Below are 21,566 nucleotides of genomic sequence, written 5' to 3'. Positions count from 1 at the left end.
GAATTCAACAATACATTCCTTTATCTTGCCCACATTTTGGTTTTGTAGGGTAGCCAACCGGACGTTATTCTGGTTAACTTCCCTGCCTTCTGCTTTTCTCTTTCCTTCCTTCCACATTTTCGTTTGGAACATTTCTGCTTATGTTAAATGAAGTCACTTGATAAATTACGCCTGTTTGAGCCATTCACTTTACCGTATCTTATTGTGTTAGCACCAGTTGTTCGCTGTCAGTCTGTACCACCACACCGCATCTATACGTAGCGTTTCACGACTTAAATATAATCTCAGGTTGACCGGACCTAGTAGTCCTCTCGTAAAACAGCTTCTTGTTCGGCTGCCCATTCCAAATTTTTTACTTGCCTGGAGCAATAAAGTGGAATGGAATTTAAACGAAAACGTTGTGAGAAATGGTTTATGTTCCTACGAGGCTTTAGTGTGGGTTTTTCTTTTCAAATATGCATTAGAAACTTGCAAATTTTCATATCTTTCATGTAGTGATGCAAAACAAAAATATATAAAAAAAAGTCGGGGGTTCAGATCACTCTTAACTGTTAGGGTGAATGCAGCTGTCTCTGGTTTGCTTTCTTACAATATTCCCCTTAGCGTCGCGTGAGCTAGTGCGTCTCTGTTTAGTTGAAACACTGGTGTTATTTCTCCGATTATTTTGGCTACCTGGCTTTAGAACGGGGGACCCTCTCACGAATGGCTTCCTACTGCTTATGCCAGTATCCATCCTTCACAGTGGCTTGTGTAGTTGAACTCACGCGTAACATGCCGGCGGCGTGGAAGCGCTCCACGAGGCTGCGCATGGCTTCCTTGGGCATTTGGGCGAAGAGCGAGCAGTAGCGGCCTTTGAAGAGTAGCTCGCCCTGGTAGTCATGAAAGCGGGTCTTGAGGCACTGCTCGTAGCCTCCCAAACTCACCAGGCTGCCCTCGAGAAGGTTGGTCGGCACCAGGCCATTGGCGGTCACCACTAAAAGAACGCGCGGGGGGAGACGATCAATTTGTAACCTTTTCATGATGATCGGTGAGTGGCACGAATTTTAAAAAAAAATCAATAGTACTTCACTAGAGCGCTCGACGCACTGTCCGTATAAGACGCGTTGCTGATTAGAGATAATCGCTCATGGCTCTCTAGAAAGCCTTTAGCGCCTTGCACTTATCAGCCCACGTCACATTGCACTGGCCTGGCACAAAGAAACTCCGTTTAAACTCTCTCTAAAGTCGTGTCACGTCATAGCCTCCTCTATTTTTCTGTGCCTGCTCAAAGGCTGCTGAAGCGCCGTCTGAAGGCAACGCCCCTTTGCCGAATTTTTCCGCGGGGCGGCGCTGCCAGCCCTGGGGAAGGCACGTGCGGGTGTGCGGGCTGCGGCGATCAGTCGGCGCATTGTTTGCGTTGTGTTTACGCAGCGTTTCGCGTGTACCAAGAGCTATGGCATACTGCTGTGTGCCGGGATGCAAATCAGACGTGAAGCGGAAAGTGCCAGGAATTTCATTCCATGAAATTCCTAGTGACAACGACTTAAGAGTGAAGTGGCTGCAAGTGAGATCCAGAAAGGACTGGGTGCCGAATACCACATCACGGTATTCGATCGTTTGCAGCAAAGATTTCCTCCCTGACGACTACAAGGAAGGATGCAAGACTAGGAAGCTTAAAAGAGGTGCGGCACCGAGCGTGTTTCCAGACTATCCAGAGTATATGCAACCACCTGCGAAGAAGTCCCGGAGCGATGCTGTTTTGAGAAAACGGGAGGCTGCCGTTTTGCATTCCACGTTCCTTGTCCGTGCTACTGCAAGTTGCCTGCCTCGCGATGTCACTGCCGACTCTCCGCTACCCACTGCATCGTCCCCCGTGCTTGACTCCTCGAACATGGATGTTGCAAGTGGTGACGATCGGCTCCACGTCGAGCCCTGCTGCAGTTCGAAAGACGAAGCGACCCAGGTAGATGTTCGCAGCTCGATGTCTGTCGTGGAACGCCAGAAGTGGCGACGAAAAGAGCGCGGCATGAAAACTCAAATAGAGCGACTCAAACGAACTGTAGACAAGTATAAGGAGGAGCTCAGGCGACTGAAAGAGGACTGCAATATCGCTGCGTTTGCTGGTGTTGTCAAAGCGGCGGGCGAGAAGCACTTGGGTGCAAGCATTCTCGTCGATCAAATCAAGAATTTCAGTAAGACCAGACCTACCTGGTCTGAGCTAGTAGTGCGCCACTGCATTATTCTCAGAAATCTATCAACCCGCGCATATGAGCATATCCGCAAAGAAGGCATCCTGAAGCTGCCAAGCCGGTCAACCCTACAGAGATACCTAGGAGTAAATTCTGGCGAGGTAGGGTTCACCTCCCTTGTGAAACAACGTCTTCAGGCGGAGGTAAGCAACCTAAAAGCTGAGCAAGCTAAAGTGTGCTCCTTAGTTGTGGACGAGATGCGGATTCAACAGAGACTGCAGTACAACAAACAAAGAGACGCGTTTGTGGGAGAAGTTGATCTGGGAAATAGAGTTCAAGAAACAACTACTGGTGAACCTGTTTTGGCCAACTCACTTCTTTGTTTTGTGCTAACAGGGTTGTCGGTGCATGTTCGAATACCTGTTGGGTATTTCCTTACAAGGAATTGCACTGGACAGGATCTCTTTCCATTGATAAAGCTTGTGATAAAGGAAGTTGAAGTAATAGGCTTTAAGATTGTGCGCATTGTGTCTGACAATCACAAGATCAATGTCCTTGCATTTCAACTTCTGTGTGGTGGAAGCTTGAGTCATTGCACACAGCACCCTGAGGATCCAAGACGAAAATTGTTCCTCGCGTTCGACCAGTGCCACATTATCAAGAATGTGCGGTCCCAATTCCTTGCCAGGGACCTTGGAAAAGATGGCGAAGTGTCTTCCTCACACCTGAAAGAACTGTACCGGATGCAGCAAGACAGCATTGTTAAACCGGTTCGCTTTTTAACAAGGAAGCATGTTTTCCCATCTAATATAGAAAAAATGAATGTGTCAAGAGCTGTGCAGGTTTTATCACCGCCGGTCACTGCTGCACTTAAGCTTCTGAAAGAACAAGCTGGACACACATGCGACAGGAGTTTTGCTGCTGTGGGGCCTACAGTGGAGTTTATGGACATGATGCACAGTTGGTTCCTGCTGATGGATGTGAGCAATTGTGCACAACACATTCATCAAAAACTGCCAGATAGCAGGCAGTATGACAGTGCTGAAGATGCACGTCTAAACTGGCAAATGACGTCGTTGTTAAGTTACCTTGAAAACATGCGACGTCATTGCCAAGCAAAACAGTTCCTTAGCAAGGAAACTTATCAAGCTCTTGTTATGACAACAACATCAAATGTGGAGTGCGTCAAGCACCTCCTTGCTGTTGAAGGCTTCAAGTTCGTTCTGACAAGAAAATTCTCATCGGACCCAATTGAATCGTTCTTTGGATGGTTAAGGCGATCTGCTGGGAGCAACGATCAGACAGATGCTCGAGCAGTCCTCTCTGGTGTGGAGAAGGTCTTGAAGACTGGCTTAGTTTCAGCTTCGCTAAACAGCAATATTGTTGACACTTCAAACCATTCACTTTGACCACTGAGTAGCGAGCCTGCAGTGACCCAGCATGTGGATTTATTTCCACAAGAGATAAGAAGGCTTCTTAGTGATCTCCTCAAGAACCCAAAAAGCTTGCTGCCTACACCAGACACTGCGGCACTCTCCATGTTAGGAGGCTACTTGGCCCGTGTTGTGCAAGAGAAGTTGGACTGCAGCTCCTGCAGTGCTCTTCTCACACGACCTGCCTCATCTGCGCCGAGCGACAGCCTGATACGACATCAGGACAGAAGAGGGCTTTTTTATCCATCTGCCGAGTTCGTCTATGTGCTTTACACACTGCGAAAGTACATTGAAGTGATACTAGACAAAAGGAGGTTTCTGGCAAAGCCCCTTCAAGCTGCAGTCTCAACTGCCGTGGATGTCCTTGCAGAACACGGGGCATTAAAATGTGCACGTGCACGCAGTGACCACCACAAAGAACTTTTGAAACTTGTTTGTGCAAAGTTCTTCAGACCAGTATTCACGAACTATGCCTTGTCTGCGACAGACAGGAGGGACATAGTCAAGCCACTTACATCCAAGCCGCTTTCTAGGAAGTTGCTGAAGCTGTGACATGTGTTTACCCTTATGACTTTTCTTGCTTATGACAGTAAAGTTCTTGCATGTCGACTAGATGTGCCTTGCCTTTTGGTTCCGTTGCATCATTACCAGGCAAAAGTCGGTAGTAAACACACAGATAAGGAACGCTTTCAGAGTAGCCTGCAAAAAACATCTTCGGAACATGAGATGGTGTTCACAGCCAGACTTGTGCCATTGAGAAATACTCTCATGTAATGTTTGTTAATGAGGTAACCTAAGGTTTCTAATGTTAGTGTGTTTTTATAGGGAACTAGCGAAATGAATAGCATCGCCGGTGATGAAGTCGACAAACTAAATGTTCACCTTGGAATCGCTGCTCACAATTTTCTTGGTAATCCAACTCCCCATTTACGTATACAAATTCCGTCGCGATCCTTCATGTCCCAACTGCCCTGCCCTTTATGCCAACCTATTCTGCCCTGTTGCTCTGTAATGGGGTTTCTTTCCCACCTCCTCCCGTACTGGCTGGACTGGCTTGGAGCTGAAAGTGAACGGCGCCTGCTCGTGCAGAAGGCCATCGACATCCTAGGCGCCTAATGTTTCGTGCCTGAATAAAGTCTTATACTACTACTACTCATTTACGTACGCTTGCATATGTATGAAAACAATATATAGGTAGCCAACATCGTGACCATTTTCCCAAATTATGCATGTTCCGAGAAAAATGGAAGCTGCGCTGTAACAAAGCGCAACGTTCTCTACGCTACGTATTACTGCTGCGTCGTCTGCTCAACCCAGGGCTGCGGGCGCCACCTGGGAGCGGCTTCGCGTACTTGCGCGAACGGCGCTTGGCAACGGCCCCAGCTGCCGTTGACCAGGCACAGAAAAATAAAGGAGGCTATGGTCACGTATGCCACGTTGTCTTATTTTCAACCAAGCATTCCAGTAATGAGATGAAGCGATTAAAAAAAAAAGCTGTGTTCACCATAAGCATCATCAAACCCAACCACAACAACAACCCTAACAACGCTAACAATAACCACAAACATATGTGAGGGCCGTATGAAAAATAATGATCAACTACTTTTTGAATGCAAGTCGGCAAGCGTACAAGAATGGTCGTGTGGCGGTACGTCGCACCATCTTTTAAGCTGCCATCAATTGTCATTTGCCATAAACAGGTTGCGCCATCTAGCTACCAGCAGGCTAAAAAAAAGTTGACAGTCACTTTACCATACCCTAAAGAGGATGAAGGCAAAAGCCTGCGTGCTCACGAGACATTTTATTTATTTATTTATTTATTTATTTATTTATTTATTTATTTATTTATTTATTTATTTAGTTATTTATTTATTTATTTTACCCACAGGGTTTGCACATTACAGAGGGGAGGGGCATATTACAGACCAAAATTGAAAAAAGGAAAACCAGCTGATACGATAAGAATAAGCAGCTGAAACAATCCACAAATTAATTGAAAACATGTGCAGTTGCAACTAAGAAAAAGCGAGTAATTTCAAGATCTAACAATAAAAACAAACAAAGAAACAGGCTAAACAGAAGAACAAATTGAGTACAAACAATAATTCAATGTTAAGCATGTTATTCAAAGAAATGTTAAAGCGCGTTGTATCCGCAATAGCAGTAGCTGCTTCTGGCAGGTGATTCCATTCGGCGGTGGTTCGAGGTAAAAATTCGTGTGAATAGCTCACAGTTCTGCAACGAGGAACATAAACTTTTTGGAGGTGGTCAGTTCTAGATGATCTGAAGGGAAGGGATTTACCGAACTGTTCACGAGGATAATTGTTGTGATAGTAAATGTTATGAAGAAGAGTGAGCCGGGCTATTTTTTTCCGAATGGTAAGTTCCGGAAGGTTAAGCAGTGACTTCATCATGGTAACACTGGCTGTGTGGTCATAATTGGATAAGATGAAGCGAATGGAACGCTTCTGCACTCTTTCAAGTTGGTTTATCAGTGTAGTACCACTGGGATCCCAGATAGATGATGCCTGTTCAAGTGAGGGACGGATGTGAGGAGTGTAGAGAAGATTTTTAAGTGATGGGGGTGGCAAATAGAAATTTCTTCGAAAGTACTCAAGTGAACGGTTTGCTTTGGCGATGATGTACCTTGCATGGTGCTTCCATGATAGGTTACTACAAAGATGAACAGCGAGATATTTGTAAAATGAAAGCGACTCAAAGGATGTATTAGCAAGATGATAGTGTGAACATGCTAATGAGGAGCGAGATATGCGCATTGATTTGCATTTTGAAGTGTTTCATTCCATCTTCCATGTTTGACACCGGGCAAGTATGTTATTTAAATCGGTCTGGAGCAAGGCAACATCTTCTTGGGTATCTATTTTCTGGTAAATTACACAGTCATCTGCGAATAGGCAAACCAGTAATGAAATTTTACTGCGTAGGTCATTCGGGAAAATTAAGAAAACTAAGAGTCCCAATACAGACCCCTGGGGAACACCCGACAGCACTGGTTGGACTGGGGAATCAACAGTATTAGGCAGAAACAAACTGAGTACGGTTAGAAAAGAAAGCTCGAATCCAGTAAAGCACATTAGGATCTAGATTTAATTGGCCAAGCTTAAAAAAGTACTAACTGATGACTAACCTTGTCAAATGCTTTAGAGTAATTTAAAGAAATACAATCTATTTAAAATCCAGAAATCGAGCAAATGATACAGGTCATCAGTAAAGACCAGAAACTGTGTTTCGCAAGAAAAGTTCTTGCAGAAGCCATGTTGTAAAGGTGCAAAAAAACTGGTTCGACTCAAGAAACTTAACAAGGTGAGTGAATATAAAAGTGTTCAAAACCTTTACATAGAAGCGATGTAAGTGAAATTGAACGGAAATTTGATGGGTTGTGTGTTACCCCAGACTTGCGAACTGGAACAATCTTCCATACCAGCCAGTCTTCCGAAAGGTTAGAATGCGGCAGGGGCTGCTTGCCAGAGTGATAGAACAGTATTCAACAGTGTTTTTCAAGAATTTCGTACTGGTGCTGCTAACGCCACATGATGATTAATTTTTAAGTTTCTTAATGTAATAAAATGGCGTAAGATGTAATAAAAATGGCGCCCATGGGCAAGTAATCAGGTAATGTCCAGATATGTTGTTTATTGGTACCTACTGGGCGAGCAAAAGCTTTTATAAGTGTGTCATTTAGATCAGATGCGCATTCTATGTCACGTAAGAGATGTCCTTCCGTCGTTTGCAAAGTTATTGCGCTGCGTTGCTTGCCGTGCATGACACTCCAAAATTGTCTAGAATCATTCTTTAGCATAGTTGGAAGGGTGCGATTAAAAAAAAAGAAAAATTTAGATTGTTTCATTTCAGATAAGTAAGTTGTGGTTGCAGATTTTTAGGCTGACTAGCGTTTATCAGACCGAGATTTGAGAGCAGCACGATAGAGCCTTTTCTTACGGTTTGAAAGGTGGTTAATATATATGTTGTATCACAGGGCGCTCGTATTCGAAAAAAACCTTTCTTGATAGGAATTCCATTTAAAGGTTAGTTCCGTAATTTTAGTTTTGAAGAAGTCCCAGTTGCTTTGCATAGATCGTTCAAAGTTTTCGAACATTAACACATCTAAAAAGGAGCACAATTCATTGTTAATCGCGTGGAAATCAGCTTTCTTATAATCGCGTATTCCTTTAAGATGTTTACGCGCGCGTTAGAATGGCATTGAAACCTTTGCCTGAATATTTTCATTATTACTTATACAGGGGTACTAGACACAGAAGATACAATTTCCGGCGATGATGTCTAAACAAGGTCAAGAATTGAAGATGTATTATTTGTAACGAGTGTAGGAAACTGAACCAGCTGTGTCAAACCAAAATCGGAACAGATGTGAAGAAATTCTTCTGCATCATCCGAGTTAGGCGACGAATATGAGTACGAACTAGATCATACAATGTTAGGAAACTTGAAATCACTTAACAGAATGACCGGCGCTCCGGGAAGCATGATGTTCACATGATTAAGGCAATCATGAAGGTCACTCGGAGGGACTCTACCTTAACTAACTGTCCCTTATTTAAACTTGTCTTAATTAATTTCGCAATAGTTAACACGAAATGTAGTGGCTCCGACTTTCGACCTTCGCGATGTCAATTGGAATCCAACTTGGAGATATGGCCGGTTCACCCATATCTCCAAGTGGGTTCGACTCCAACCAAAGGTCGAGGGTTCAACTCCCACCAAAGGTCGAAGGTTCGAGTGGCTTAATTAGCTCTATCTTAATATACTGTGCCTGAATAATTTTTGCTTTAATTAACACCGCAGGTCGTGCTGACGCTTCTACTTCACCTCATCTTCATGTTTTCTTATAAAGAAGTTGACGGCCTATTTCGCCCTAATTAACATCAAAATCTGTGGGTTCGACTTCCACCAAAGGTTGAGGGTTCTACTCCCTATGAATTTTGGTGACATAATGTCGGACATCATATTTTTTGAACCATAAGCCATCTAAGGCTTTCGCTTTATTATCAGCCCACAATGCCTCGTGTCGGGAAGGTGCGTTGGTTTGGTTGAATTTCTCGTCAAACAGCAACTTTCAGCCATAATGCTTAGACCTATTCATAAGGCTTAGCATTTGTTTACGGGCTCTAGCACTGTGCGATGATAAGTCAGACATTTTAAATATGACCGGTCGAATATTCAAGATCAGGTGCGGAGTTGTCGCTCTCAGACCGCAGCGGCAGAAGCCAAGGAGACCTTTGATGCACTTATCGAAGACAGGTGAGTAACCATAGTCTAAATAGCGAGAATGCTTGGAACAGTTGTCACAGTGCTGTTCGGACGATGATTAAAAGCTTAGGTCACCGGCACCTAAAACACTGCAGAAGCTATGTCGCGCATTGCGCGGCAAGTGACTTGCAAAAAGAAAAAAGACCTTGCGGCACGACAAGGTGCACTTTCACACTTCTAGATAAAATTGGTTGGGAACTGCTTCCGCACCCGCTTTCCAGCTTTGGTCTGGCTCATTCGTACTTCCATCTGTTCGGATACTTGAAGAATAAAATGTAAGTCTAGGGATATGAGCCAGCAGGGATACGTGCAGCAGTGCACCACTGTCTGCAACGGAGTTCTCTCAGGAGGGGATTTTCAGTCTTTCTGACAAGTGGGGAAAGATGTATGCAAATAAATGGGGGATTAAGTGAAATATTGAAGAAAAGTAAAACCAACACCATGAACAACAAAACAAGGTAGCACTGTCTCGCTTTCAATAATGCAGCGTAATAATTTGTGAAAAACTTTTGCCATTTACTTTCAGGACGATCATCGTATAGCATTATTTATATTCGACATGCCATCACTCGATCTCAACGTCTGAAGCTTGTGTCGCAGTGTTTCAACATTTGATTCGCTTAGGTTCAGTTCGGATAGTAGAATCCAAGATTGTAATGAGAAGACGTGTTATTAGTGCACGCAGAAAGAACGACCATGTTAGACTGAGAGAAGTCCGTGCTTTTATTGTAACGATTGATGGTGTTTTATGTTCAGAGGTTCTAGACTTGGAGGAACAACGTAGTGGAAAGCTCCGGTTTGATATGGTCTCATGAAATTCTTTAATGTGCATAATCGGCTATAAAGATTTGCAGGAAACAATATAGAAAGGAAACATTTTACTCCAATTTAAAGTTTCCGTGTTTAGCACTTTATTAGACCTACATATTGATGCAGTAAAATATAAGCGCTGCTTTATAGCAGACTGCAAATTCACACTTGTCGTGCAACACATGTCCCGTAAACTTCTGAGGCAGACTGAGTAGGCAAGATTAAGTTTGCAGGTTTTATCATACTTTTCCTTTACAACCGGCTATATGGCGGCTGCAGCAGGGAATTGACCCCGTGACTTCGTGCTCCGAGACAAGATTGCGAGTTTGCAACAGCGTCAATAGCTCCTCCAAATAAAAAACATTACGACCCGGATTCACAAGGCTGTTAGCGTGTAAAAGCCGTGGATTAAATTACCCACCGGCCAGTGGTCATACCGAATTACATGATAGCCGAGGTAATGGCCAAAGGCACATATATTAACGAACAAGAAGAACACGACGAAGTGTCTTCTTGGCAGAACACTTGTTTCTGTGCTCTGTGAATTTTTTGGTAAAATCTTCGACTTTCGAGGTGCCTCGCCTCCCCGTATTGCGACCATGGACGCGGAGCATGCCAGAGGCCCGCCTGGCCAGAAGTCACCACGGCCGTCAACCGCAAGGAAGCGAGTTGGCTTCCCCAGTGACACCGAAGACACCGAGCTGTACTCTATGTCGGAAGACGACTCATCCGACGACGGCTTCATACCCGTCCGGAGTAAGAGGGCGAGGAGAAAAATCGTCAACACAGCACCGTCAACTGCTGCGAGCACAACGGCTATGAAGTCAAGGCCTGCGCGCTGGCCACACGTCATCATCTTTATGCCGGAAGAACCGTCAAGCAACCTACGATTGCTGAACAGGCAAGCCCTATCCATTTTTCTGGAAGGTGCGGTGCCGGGTCAAATTAAAGACATAAGAATAAATCCACCCAAGAATATACTCGCCATAGACGTGTACAACGCGAGTGCGCTTGGAAAACTACAAGAAATCACGGAGCTAGGCGGAATCAAAATGCTCCCCTTTATCCCGATTGACGACACATCCATAACCGGTGTGATTTACGACATTGACATTGCATTCCCAATGATGACTTACCTAGCCTCATCAAGACGGCATACGAAGGCACGATAATTACGCAAGTGCGCCGCCTTGGGAATACGCGCTGCGTAAAAGTAATATTCAAGGGGAATTGTATCCCATCCCGCGTTAAAGTTGGACATTTCCAACATCCCGTTCGACCATTCATCCAGAAGCAGCTTCAATGCCATCAGTGTTTCAGGCTAGGACACATCAAGGGCGTCTGTCCCAACTCGCTACTGTGTCCCCGTGCGCTGAACCTCATGCAGAACAGACCTGCGGTGCCACGGTCCTGAAGTGCGCCAACCGTAGCGGCCCTCACGCGGCCTCGTCGAAAGACTGCCCCGCATCAAGAGGCAGCGCGCGGTTCTCAAGCAAATGGCGAGAGACAATTCGGCCCACAGGGAGACAGCCGAAGTAGTCCGGCGTCGGCGTCGACGTCGGCACCATCGTACGTCTTCGAAGAACGCGCATGTGCCAAGTGACAGTACCCACTCCACTGCGGTGCCAGTTAGTCGCGCCGCGAAAAGGCCCACCACTTCCACGAAGGAAGCAGAAAAGACTCTATCTTTAGAGCAATGGCCTACGCTACCAAGCCGCTCCCTTGCGAAGGAACGTCAGAAGGACGGGGCCCCACCTGATCCTTCTCCGGCCATGGATGATTTACCTAACACAGACCGTCAAGTCATCTCGGTGCTACGTTCTCTCATGGAGGCCATTCGAGCACTTTTAGTAGACATGGGGACACCGTCTGCTCGAAGCGCACTTAAAGTGCTGGACGCCTTAAGCCCAGTGCTTGCATTCCTCAACTAGAAAGATGGCTACCCATACCCCATCCTTCCAGAAAGAAGTCAAGGCAGCGTCCGTCATCCAGTGGAACGCCAGAGGGCTAAAATCACGAATTTCAGATTTTCGTCAGTTTGTGTACACCAATGTGTTTCCATTCATCGTCATTTGTGAGCCCAACTTGTCGAAACCAATAAGACTGTCAGGATACGAATTTATCATGTCATCAACAAATGGTGCATGCAGCAAAATCGTCGTTTTTGTTCATCGTGAACTCACCTATGTTTTGCAACCAATTGCGCCCCACGACGACAATCAATATATATGCATCACAGTTAAAAAGAACAAACTCTTGTTTACTCTCATAGGCTGTGTATATATCGCCTTCCAGCAATTTCGATACCAAAAGATTTGCGGATATCTTGAGTGTTTGTCCCGCCCCATGGGTCATCATAGGAAATTTCAATGCACACCATCCAGCATGGGGAAGTACAAGGACAAATGCAAGAGGACGAAGATTAGCAAGCATCGCCCACAGCTATGGCCTTACTCTCCTGAACGATGGTAGCCCCACCTTTCTTCGAGGCGTGACATACGGCAGCTGCCTCGACCTTGCTTTCGTCTCCAACTCTCTCGCCAGATGTGTGAAGTGGTTTCCAGACATTGAGAGACATGGGAATGACCACATTCCCACCTATCTGAACATCAAAGGCTTGTCGTCTAGATCAGGCCCACGGAATACCATTCGGACGATTCAATGGGCCAACTTCAAATCTGAGATGGAAGATGCCTGCCGCGAGGGCCTACCCTCTCGGTTAGAGCAAATGATTAAAATTGCGATGCAAAACGCCATTCGCATGATGGCGATCTCTTCCACGCGAAATGACTTCGACATAGGATTAGAGCGACTTCGAGCGCTTCGTCGCCGGGCGGAACGTCGATATCGGCGTACAAGATCAATCCATGACCTTAGGGCAGCCACGAGTATGCAAAAGAAGATTCAGCGTCGTATGGATAGATTAGCGTCAGAACGTTGGGCAACGTTTTGCCACACATTCGACCCCCGCAAGCCACTGTCTCACATTTGGAAAACGGTGCAAGGTCTGCGTTGCCTTCCGGAACGGCGTTTTCCATTCAAGGCGCTAGCGCTTTTCCAAGGGCGGCAAAACATTGATGTCGCAGAAGACTTTTGTGCGTGGATCGCAGACCAAGCGACTCGTCCAGATCCTCCAGCCCGAGCTGACGTCCCCCATTCCCGTGATTGCCGCATGGACCTTCCTTTTACAATGGAGGAGCTTGAAGCGGCACTAGCTCTCTGCAGGCGCTCATCATCTCCGAGTCCAGATGGTCTATCTTACCGGGCCTTGTGCTACCTCGGAGAGTCCGCACGGATAGAATTGTTGAGCCTTTACAACTCCTCATGGCAGGAGGGAAATGTTCCTGATGAACGGAAAGTAAGCCGCCTGGTGCCACTCTTGAAGCAGGGCAAATCCCCACTAGAGCTCACCTCTTACCACCCAATAGCGGTGATCAGCTGTGTAGGAAAGATAATGGAACGGACGATCCTTGGCCGTCGGGAATGGTACCTTGAACACTACACGATTTATTCGAATTCCATGGCTGGTTTCCGATGTAACCGCTCTTCCATCGACAATGTAGTTGATCTCGTTTCATATGTCCAGCACGAAAAGTCCCGTAAGCGTTTATCTGCAGCTTTACCCTTAGATGTGAAAGCGGCATACGATAACGTATTACATGAGGCCATTCTCGACGCTCTTGCGACAGTTGGCCTAGGTGGTCGAGTTTTTTTTGTGGATTGCAAGTTATCTATCTGCAAGATCATTCTATTTGTTAACTGACGATGGCCCAACTAGACGACGCTATACCAGCAGGGGCGTTCCTCAAGGCGGTGCTCTCAGCCCGACAATATTCAACCGCGCTCTTGTTGGACTTGCTGAATACTTGCCAACTACCATCAAAATTTTAATATACGCTGACGACATCTGTATCTGGACTTCGGCAGTGACATGTCCTCAGATACCTGCGCGACTTCAAAGAGCGGCCACTTTGACAGCGAACTACTTGTGTAAACAGGGTCTCAGCATATCACCAGAAGAATGCGCACTAGTAGCATTTACTCGCAAACCGATGACGCCTTATGTCATCTCAATCAATGGGCGGACGATTTCCTATGTCCGAACCCACAGATTCCTTGGCGTAATTATTGACCGAGACCTCTGTTGGAGCCCGCACGTGGCCTACATGAAACGGCGCCTGACAGCGACTTCCCAGTTGTTTAAATACTTGACAGGAAAGACGTGGGGGATGTCAGTAGACGCAATGCTTAAACTCTATAGAGCTCTCTTTCTTGGTTTTTTAAGATATAGTTTACCTGTACTGAACAACACCTGCAAGACAAATATTCGTGTTGTGCAAGCAGCACAAGCTCAAGCACTGAGAGTCTGCCTTGGTTTGCCCAGATGCACGTCAACAGAGGCAACTCTTGCGATTGCTCGGGACCATCCAATGCGAACTCAGATTACGGTGGAAGCCCTGAGAACGCACATCAGACATTTTGCACGTGCCCCCTATCACCACCTTGCAGCCTACCTTTAGACAGGCACCAATCATCATTCTCTAAAGCTATCATCAAGTACAGCGACAACTTCCCTCGGGCTTCACCGCTGCGTCTAAACCATCGATACCCCTTGGTGTCTTATCAACCCCACAGTCCATCTCAGTGTACCAGGAATCGGGAAAAAGTCTGAACTGTCGTCGCCTGTGCTGAGACAACTGTCTCTGCTTCTTCTGCACGAGAGGTACGCGGACAGTGAACGCATTTATACTGATAGTTCCACAAACATCCAGTGTTCGTCCGGTGCTGTGGTTGTCCCAACAAAAGCTATTACCATCAGCTTTAGGACTGACCACCCAACAACATCGACATCTGCTGAACTAGCTGCTCTTCGCGCTGCACTTCGTTTCGTCAATCGGGAGCCACCTCGACAATCTTCAGCGGCTCAAAGGCAGCCCTACAATCTGTACTATCAGCTCTGCGTCGCGGGCCATTCGAACAGCTCGTATTCGATATTAGATGCCTACTCCATACATCACAGGAGAAAGGACACCACGTGACGTTTCAGTGGCTGCCAAGTCACTTAGGCGTCACTGGAAACGAAGACGCCGAGAATGCCGCTCGGGCAGCTCTTGAGGACGCACAAGAGGCCATACCGCTTTCACGATCCGACGCAGCTAGCAGACTTCGAGTGCTTGCACAGGAGATCACGCTATCTCTATGGTGCACACCAAACAGCCAGACCAACCAGAGCAACCGTCAATACCACCTGCCCTCTTTGATGCATCTCTATATGCCAACTGGACTCCGCCGAAGAGAGGCGACTCTGCTTTATCGCTTATGGCTAGGGGTGGCTTTCACGAAATCTTACTCATTCCGCATTGGAATGGCCGACAACGCTCTCTGCAGTGCCTGTCCTTGCGAGGAGACGCCGGAACACATTCTGTGCGACTGTCCTGAATATAATGTTCAGCGATTGTCCCTGGCATCCGTTCTAGCGCACCTTGACACTAGACCATTGTCCCTCGACACGATTTTCACATGCCCCCGACAGAAGACATCGCAGGTGAAGGCGACGAAGGGGCTACTTCGGTTTTTGAAAGAGACGGGATTGGACAAGCGGCTGTGACAGTGATATCACGTACCATGCCAGATTGATGGACTCCAACGGACGATGTGTGTGTGCTGTGCTATGTGCTCTCTCTCTCTCCCCCTTCCCCATCTTTCATCGCCCCCATCCCTCTCCCATGTGTATGGTAGCAAGCCGGTTAAGCTAAACTGGTTAACCTCCCTGCCTTTCCGTCTCCACTTTTTCATTCCTTCCTTCCTTAACGAACAAAAGGCTTTATGAATTCCGCCCCAAGCGACAATGCAATGTGCGAGACAGCTCCTTTGAAGTCAAGGTAAAGCAGCACCCTGTCCAAGTGGAAGGAGGCATGGCTGGTGGACCACTTGCGCCTCAGTTAAAAAATTGCTGTGGTGAACAGCTTTCGTAATGCGAGACGGATTGAAGCAGGGGTGCCTTGAGTAACCAAACCAAACGTTAGGCTTGTATTCTATCAAGTGGGAATAATGTCAGTTTGCTTGTAGATGTGGGAGATGCCAGGTGTAGGTGGTGCGACGGGAGGGGGGGGGGTGGAGGGGAAGAGAGTCTGAGTTGTCTAGAAATAACTTGAATAGATAGGCTGCAAAAGAATGTTGTACGCATATAGGAGGTGGCGGTGGTGGAGAAGTATAACCCTACACCCTCAATACTTTAACTTCCGAGTGTGATGAGACGCATTTTGAATAGCTGTTTCACCCGAAGGTTATGTCACTGAGTAACTGTGTAAGCGTATCGTATTTCTGCATTATACCTCCACGTTTGCTTTGTTAGTCTCTGTCCTCCTCCGTGTGTGTCTGCGAGCATCAAGTCATGAGGTGTTGTTCGCCTCGCGCCTTCCAGAGTGGTCAGCTCCGTGCAACTGTGTTAGCAGACAGGTACGTAATTTCTGGCACTTGTGTTTTCGCCTCATTTGCGGCGGATTATTTTCGAAGCTTGATATATGGAGGGATTACGTTCTATTTAAAGGTGTTTTGCAGCATGTCTCACAACGTACACTCTATAAGGGCATATTCAACTGATTGCTTCAGAGAGCTGTCACCTTGCTGTAAAGTTGTGCAATATAGCTTCAAAGCTGTATACTACGAGGATGTATACATTTATTCACGGGTCTTGCTCTATCATCAACACTGTAGCCAGCCTGCTATGGTAATACAACTTAGTTATTGTCTCTTACACAGCTTTTCAAGCACGACCATATAGGCGGATCATAAAGAAACTTGCCCCGACACTGAGAGTCGCATACCGGGCCTCGGTAACATTTTGAGCAAATTGACCGATGTGGCTGCTTCTCTTGAAGAGTACTCTTGAAGAGTCCGGCAGTCTCATGCCGCCAGTTTCCCAATAGGTGGGTGTCCTTCCAAGCATCTGGAACTCCCGTAGTTGCCGCGGGCCTCAGGCCGGAAGCGAGCTTGTGCCTGTTTTATCGTTTTACCGGTAGTGGCAGCACTCGTCTGTCTCCCACAGCAGCGGCAGATGCTCGACTATGTCGCCAAAGCAGTGGTGGGGACAAGGGGCGCCGAGACACCCTCTCAAATCTATATAGCGCCCCCTTTAGAGATGAGAACCCATATAAACAACTGAGCCTCAGGTAGTGGTCCATCTCTAGCGATCAGAAAAAAACGGTGGCTTTCCGGTGGCACCAGGATTCGAACCTAGTACTTCGCGCATATGAGACGCACGCTCCACCATTTCACCACCGGTACAGTTGGATGACCAGTTGGATATGCCGTAAAGAAAGAGGAGTACTGCATACACATTTTGAGGGAGTAAGTGCTCGCCATGTATTTGAGTCCATTTTCCAGAGTTCTCGTATACTTGTCGATCAAAAGGAGAACGTTCCCTCATCTAATGCCCGAAGCAGAGTGAACGTGCTACCTGGGTGTTTATAAAAGAACTTGTTTAAAGTAAAGTTACATATGGCAGTTAGTGGAGCTAATGCAATAATTGGCAAACACGAACATATGACAATTTATATCGTCTGGATAGAGATATTCTGGCTGCAATCTTTAGCATCAACTGCTGTATAAACACCAGTACACAAGTTCTAAACGCAAGGTTGACAGCACTCGACCGCACCATAATGGTGTTTGTAAACGAACGTAGCAACATGAATGCAACTGCACTACAGGGCTTATCAGGATATCCGCCCGCTGTTGTGTCAGTCAAATCAGCTCATGATGTATGTCAGGGGCTGACCGGTGGCTAAAGTGAACATAACAAATTTAATATTTATCAGCGATTTGAAGCTACCTGCATGTCGACGTTTAGTTTGAAGTCACAGATATTCTCTTTGGCCACAAAAGACGGAATAGTGGAATGCTTCTTATGTAGTTCCGTTTCATTATGAGCTCTGCAAGACTGGCTGCACGCTGGCTCCATGCAAGAAAACTGGCTATTCGTATATATGATATTCGTTACCTTGCTTTGAGTGTACCACGCATGTAGAATAGAAACGATGCAAAACAGTTAAGAAAATATTAAAGACATAGTTCAACGCTGCGATGCGCACCCATTCCATTCGCCTGCGAAACTACGTAAATACAAGCAGTAGTTTCAAGAGTAGCAGCTTCACAGATTAAGAAACAGGTCCTATACTTCACGCTGTATATGCGTTCCATCAAATACACGAAGATCGGAACGAGTCTCGCTTTATGTTCTGACGACAGCTTGGGCACACGAGGTTCTAGCTTCCGCCGGAGCTCGATAAATAGAAGGCTGGTCTTTTCATGTGCGTTGATGGGACAGACCGGCATGCTTTTGTTGGCTTTCCCAATGAAGTGAATTGCCAACTTTTGCTGACAGTTTACTTCAGTGGCACTGATCAAGCTTGGTGCCTACCCACAGATGTACTCACTGCGGATCGCCCATGGTTCCTTGAGCCTTAGGTGCAGGAAGAGCTTGATGAGACTCGAAGAACAGGCAGCGCCGAGCTCCCCACTCGTCAACAACTCCGAAACCAGCGGCAGCGCCTTCCGGGAAAGCAGAGTGAGGGCATCGTCCACGTCGGCCTCAAAGCTGCGCGTGCTTGCCTCGCTGTCAATCGGCGCTCCAGCCACGGTGGTTGTGGTCTCATCGACGCATTCACTGGAAGCGATAAAGTGGGCGACCATGTATCCAAGCAGAGGAAGCCTGTTGCTACCTATCAAGTTCATGGCGCTTGCTGCTTATTATGCACCGCTCTCACTATCCGTGCACTGGGCGAAGCACTAGAGCTTGAGTGCGGCACGTCCGCAGGACGAGCAAGCTGACATGCCCTATCTTACGTTGTCTAAACAACGCGCACTCGGACGGCAAGTGCCTTGGAACTGCGTGGACAGACTGGTTTTAGAAAAAACAGAGCCTAAGACCAGCGTATGCGGATGGCTGTAACTTAACGATCTGCCAGCAGGTACAGCGTACCGCCCAAGCGGGCCTGCGGTGTCGACTTGTTCGCATCATCAGATCTCCGACTCGGAACAGTGCATCGTCGTGCACGCTCCGTTGGGCGCAGATTATGCTGCGCTCAGATTGACAGAGGGGGCGAAACACGAGAGAGCACCAATGAGGAAGATGAGCAGGACGGGAACTATAGAGAACGCCACAGCAACAAGGACGTCTTCACGCGCATTGAAAATAAACTTTGGCGCACGCGCAAGGCATGGAGGAGAGGAGGTTGAGAATACCATCGAGAGGCACCCCAAGGGACTGGAATGCCGTCCACAGAGCGTGGAGCACCGCGGAGTAAATAAAACGCCGCCGTAAAGGCCGCCACTGCACGCTTGGCCGCTGCTACGCCAATCTACGCGCGTTGTGCTGAGAGTATTTTGCATTCGGCAGCGTCACGGGCAATCCGAAGGGCACACACAGGTTGCGCCGCGCAACCGCGACAACTACGCAGGCTAATGAGGAAGTCAAACGACGTGAGCACTTTGTGTGAGTGGTGGAATATTTAGAGAGACAAACCAAGCAGGTAACTGCGACGTAAAAGAAGAAAAAAAAATCAGAGGCACAAAGGCGCACTTATGGCAGCCTTAGCAACCAATGTTCTCATCATGTCGCTCAGAAAACAATTAATTGGTTCGGAGTGCCGTAATGGACGGCGGAAGGAGCAATGAATGTGCAAGGTTGACCACAGATCTAAATAATCTCGCTTAATGTGGCATTGTTCGGGCTAATTACCATTTACGAGGCTCCCCCCAGCGCGCACCTTCTGTACCTCTCTGAGCACGATCTGCTCTGGATCACAAGCACGTTTTCAAAGCTTTAGACGTGGCTTCTGCGTGGAAGTATTTTTGCGCTAGAGAGCTATTAAGAGTTAGTATAATATTAGCGCAGGAGACTCACAGGGGACCCTGAACATGAGAAGGAAATTCACACAAGAATAAGAATTATGCAGATCCCATGCACTGTGGCAATCGATGTAAGCGAAGCTTCCTGTGCTGTTTGCTTTGATTGACGGGAATTAGCGGTGATATTGACGCGAATGTTGAATTTCTTCAACGTTTTGTCCCACAAGAGAGTGGTGATTTGATGCTAAACGTTACCTTGCATGCGCCACTCCTGTTTGTCTGCGTAGTACGCAAAACACAAAGGGAGAGGTGTTTGCTTGAGGCATTGTTCTGCGCCATATTTCATAACCCCTGAGAGGGTTGAGCATGGTCATTGCCTCACATGGCGCATAGCATCATGGCAGAAGCACGAAACTTGAATTGGATTATGGGACTTTACGTGCCAAAACCACAATCGGATTATAAGGCAGGCCGCAGTGGCGCACTCCGGATTAATTTTGGCACTGTGGTGTTGTTTAACGTGTCCCTAAATCAAAGTACGCGAGAGTTTTTATTTCGCCCCCGTCGAAACGGGGCTGTCTCGGTCAAATCCGTGACCTCGAGCAATGCCATAGCTGCAAAGCTATCGCAACGCGCACAGAAGTGTTGATTTGACGTGGGACCGCTTCCGTTGTGTCGCCTAGACCCTGCGGTGCGCTTTAATTAATGCGGCTCTGCTTCTGCACGCCCTGCGTAAGTTGTCCGCTAGACATATTTGCATGCTTTTATTTTTCGGAAATAGCAGAAACGCACCGTACCGTACCTTGAAGTTAAGTTTATCCAGCGTTTCGTTACCTTCTCACGTCACCTTTTCCCTATCAACCCCCCCCCCCCCCCCTGTATCTGCATGGGAACTGCGAGCGAAGAGTGGCATGGCTGTTTTGCGACTCGTTTCGCGAATGCCGTTGGTTCTACCCATTCCCTGCCCCCTCTCCCCCTCCGCTCTTCTATTCTATCTAGCTTCCCTGCGGACTTGCACGTTGGTAGAAAGGCAAGCGCTTGGGGGGTATCACGGATAATTACAGCTGTCAAGAGGCTAATTGGGGACGACCTAGGAGCTCCAGAGGGTATTGTGCACATTCGACGTGGTGTGGTCCATACGAGTTCCTCGCGTCTCTTGTTCTCTGCGACGCTCCTTCCATGTATATCATCATCATCATCATCATCATCATCATCATAATCAACAACAACAACAACCTATTTTAAGTGCACTGCAAGGACGAAGGCCTCTCCCTCCGATCTCCAATTACCCCTGGGCTGCGCCAACCGATTCTAACTTGCGCCTGCGAATTTCTTAATTTCATCAACCCACCTAGTCTTTTGGCGTCGTCGACTGCGTTTCCCTTTTCTTGGCATCTATTCTGCTACCCTAATGGTCCACCGGTTATCTAAACCACGTATTACATGACCTGCCCAGCTCCATTTCTTTCTCTTAATGTCGATTAGAATATCGGCTATGCCCGTTTGTTCTCTGATCCACACCGCTCTCTTCCTATCTCTTAACGTTACGCCTATCATTCTTCGTTCCATCGCTCTTTGTGCGGTCCTTAACTTGTTTTCGAGCTTCTTTGTCAGTCTCCAAGTTTCGGCCCCATATGTTGGCACCGGTAGAACGCGCTGATTGTACACCTTTCTTTTTAGTGATAATGGTAAGCTTCCAGTAAGGACCTGAGTATGTCTCCCGTATGCGCTCCAACCCAATTTAATTCTTCTGTAAATTTCCTTTTCATGATTAGGGTTTCTTGTGAGTAATTGTCCTAGGTAAACGTATTCCTGCAAAATTGCCTGCAACACAGCCATGCATAATTAAAGAACGAGCTCTCGTTTGTGCACCTAATCTCTAGCCCTAACGTATACCTGTGGGCGTTGCACGCGAATACTTAGCACAGTACACGGCATATGCGGCGAAAATTTACTTTCCATATATCCTTATTTCACCGCTAGTTCACTGTCAGTTTGTCCCCCCCCCAGGTCC

General features: G+C 47.0%; 1 protein-coding gene and 1 pseudogene across 1 annotated transcript in view; one reads left to right on the top strand and one right to left on the bottom strand.

Moving 5' to 3' along the window:
* The window catches only part of LOC126546938 (nose resistant to fluoxetine protein 6-like), a 54,373-nt gene extending 35,662 nt beyond the window's left edge, over window positions 1–18,711 (bottom strand). The window contains exons 1-2 of the mRNA XM_050194657.3: window positions 18,139–18,711; window positions 765–973 (exon numbers count right to left, since the gene is read on the bottom strand). Coding sequence (XP_050050614.3) covers window positions 765–973; window positions 18,139–18,436 — 507 coding nt within the window. The 5' untranslated portion in view covers window positions 18,437–18,711. The remainder of the gene's footprint in view (window positions 1–764; window positions 974–18,138) is intronic.
* LOC140215288 (uncharacterized) lies at window positions 2,726–4,153 on the top strand (annotated as a pseudogene).
* Window positions 18,712–21,566: the final 2,855 nt, after the last annotated feature.

The sequence above is a fragment of the Dermacentor andersoni genome, chromosome 1 (genome assembly GCF_023375885.2).
Source record: "Dermacentor andersoni chromosome 1, qqDerAnde1_hic_scaffold, whole genome shotgun sequence".
NCBI lineage: Eukaryota > Metazoa > Arthropoda > Arachnida > Ixodida > Ixodidae > Dermacentor > Dermacentor andersoni.
This window is presented reverse-complemented; position numbering and strand designations above follow the sequence as displayed.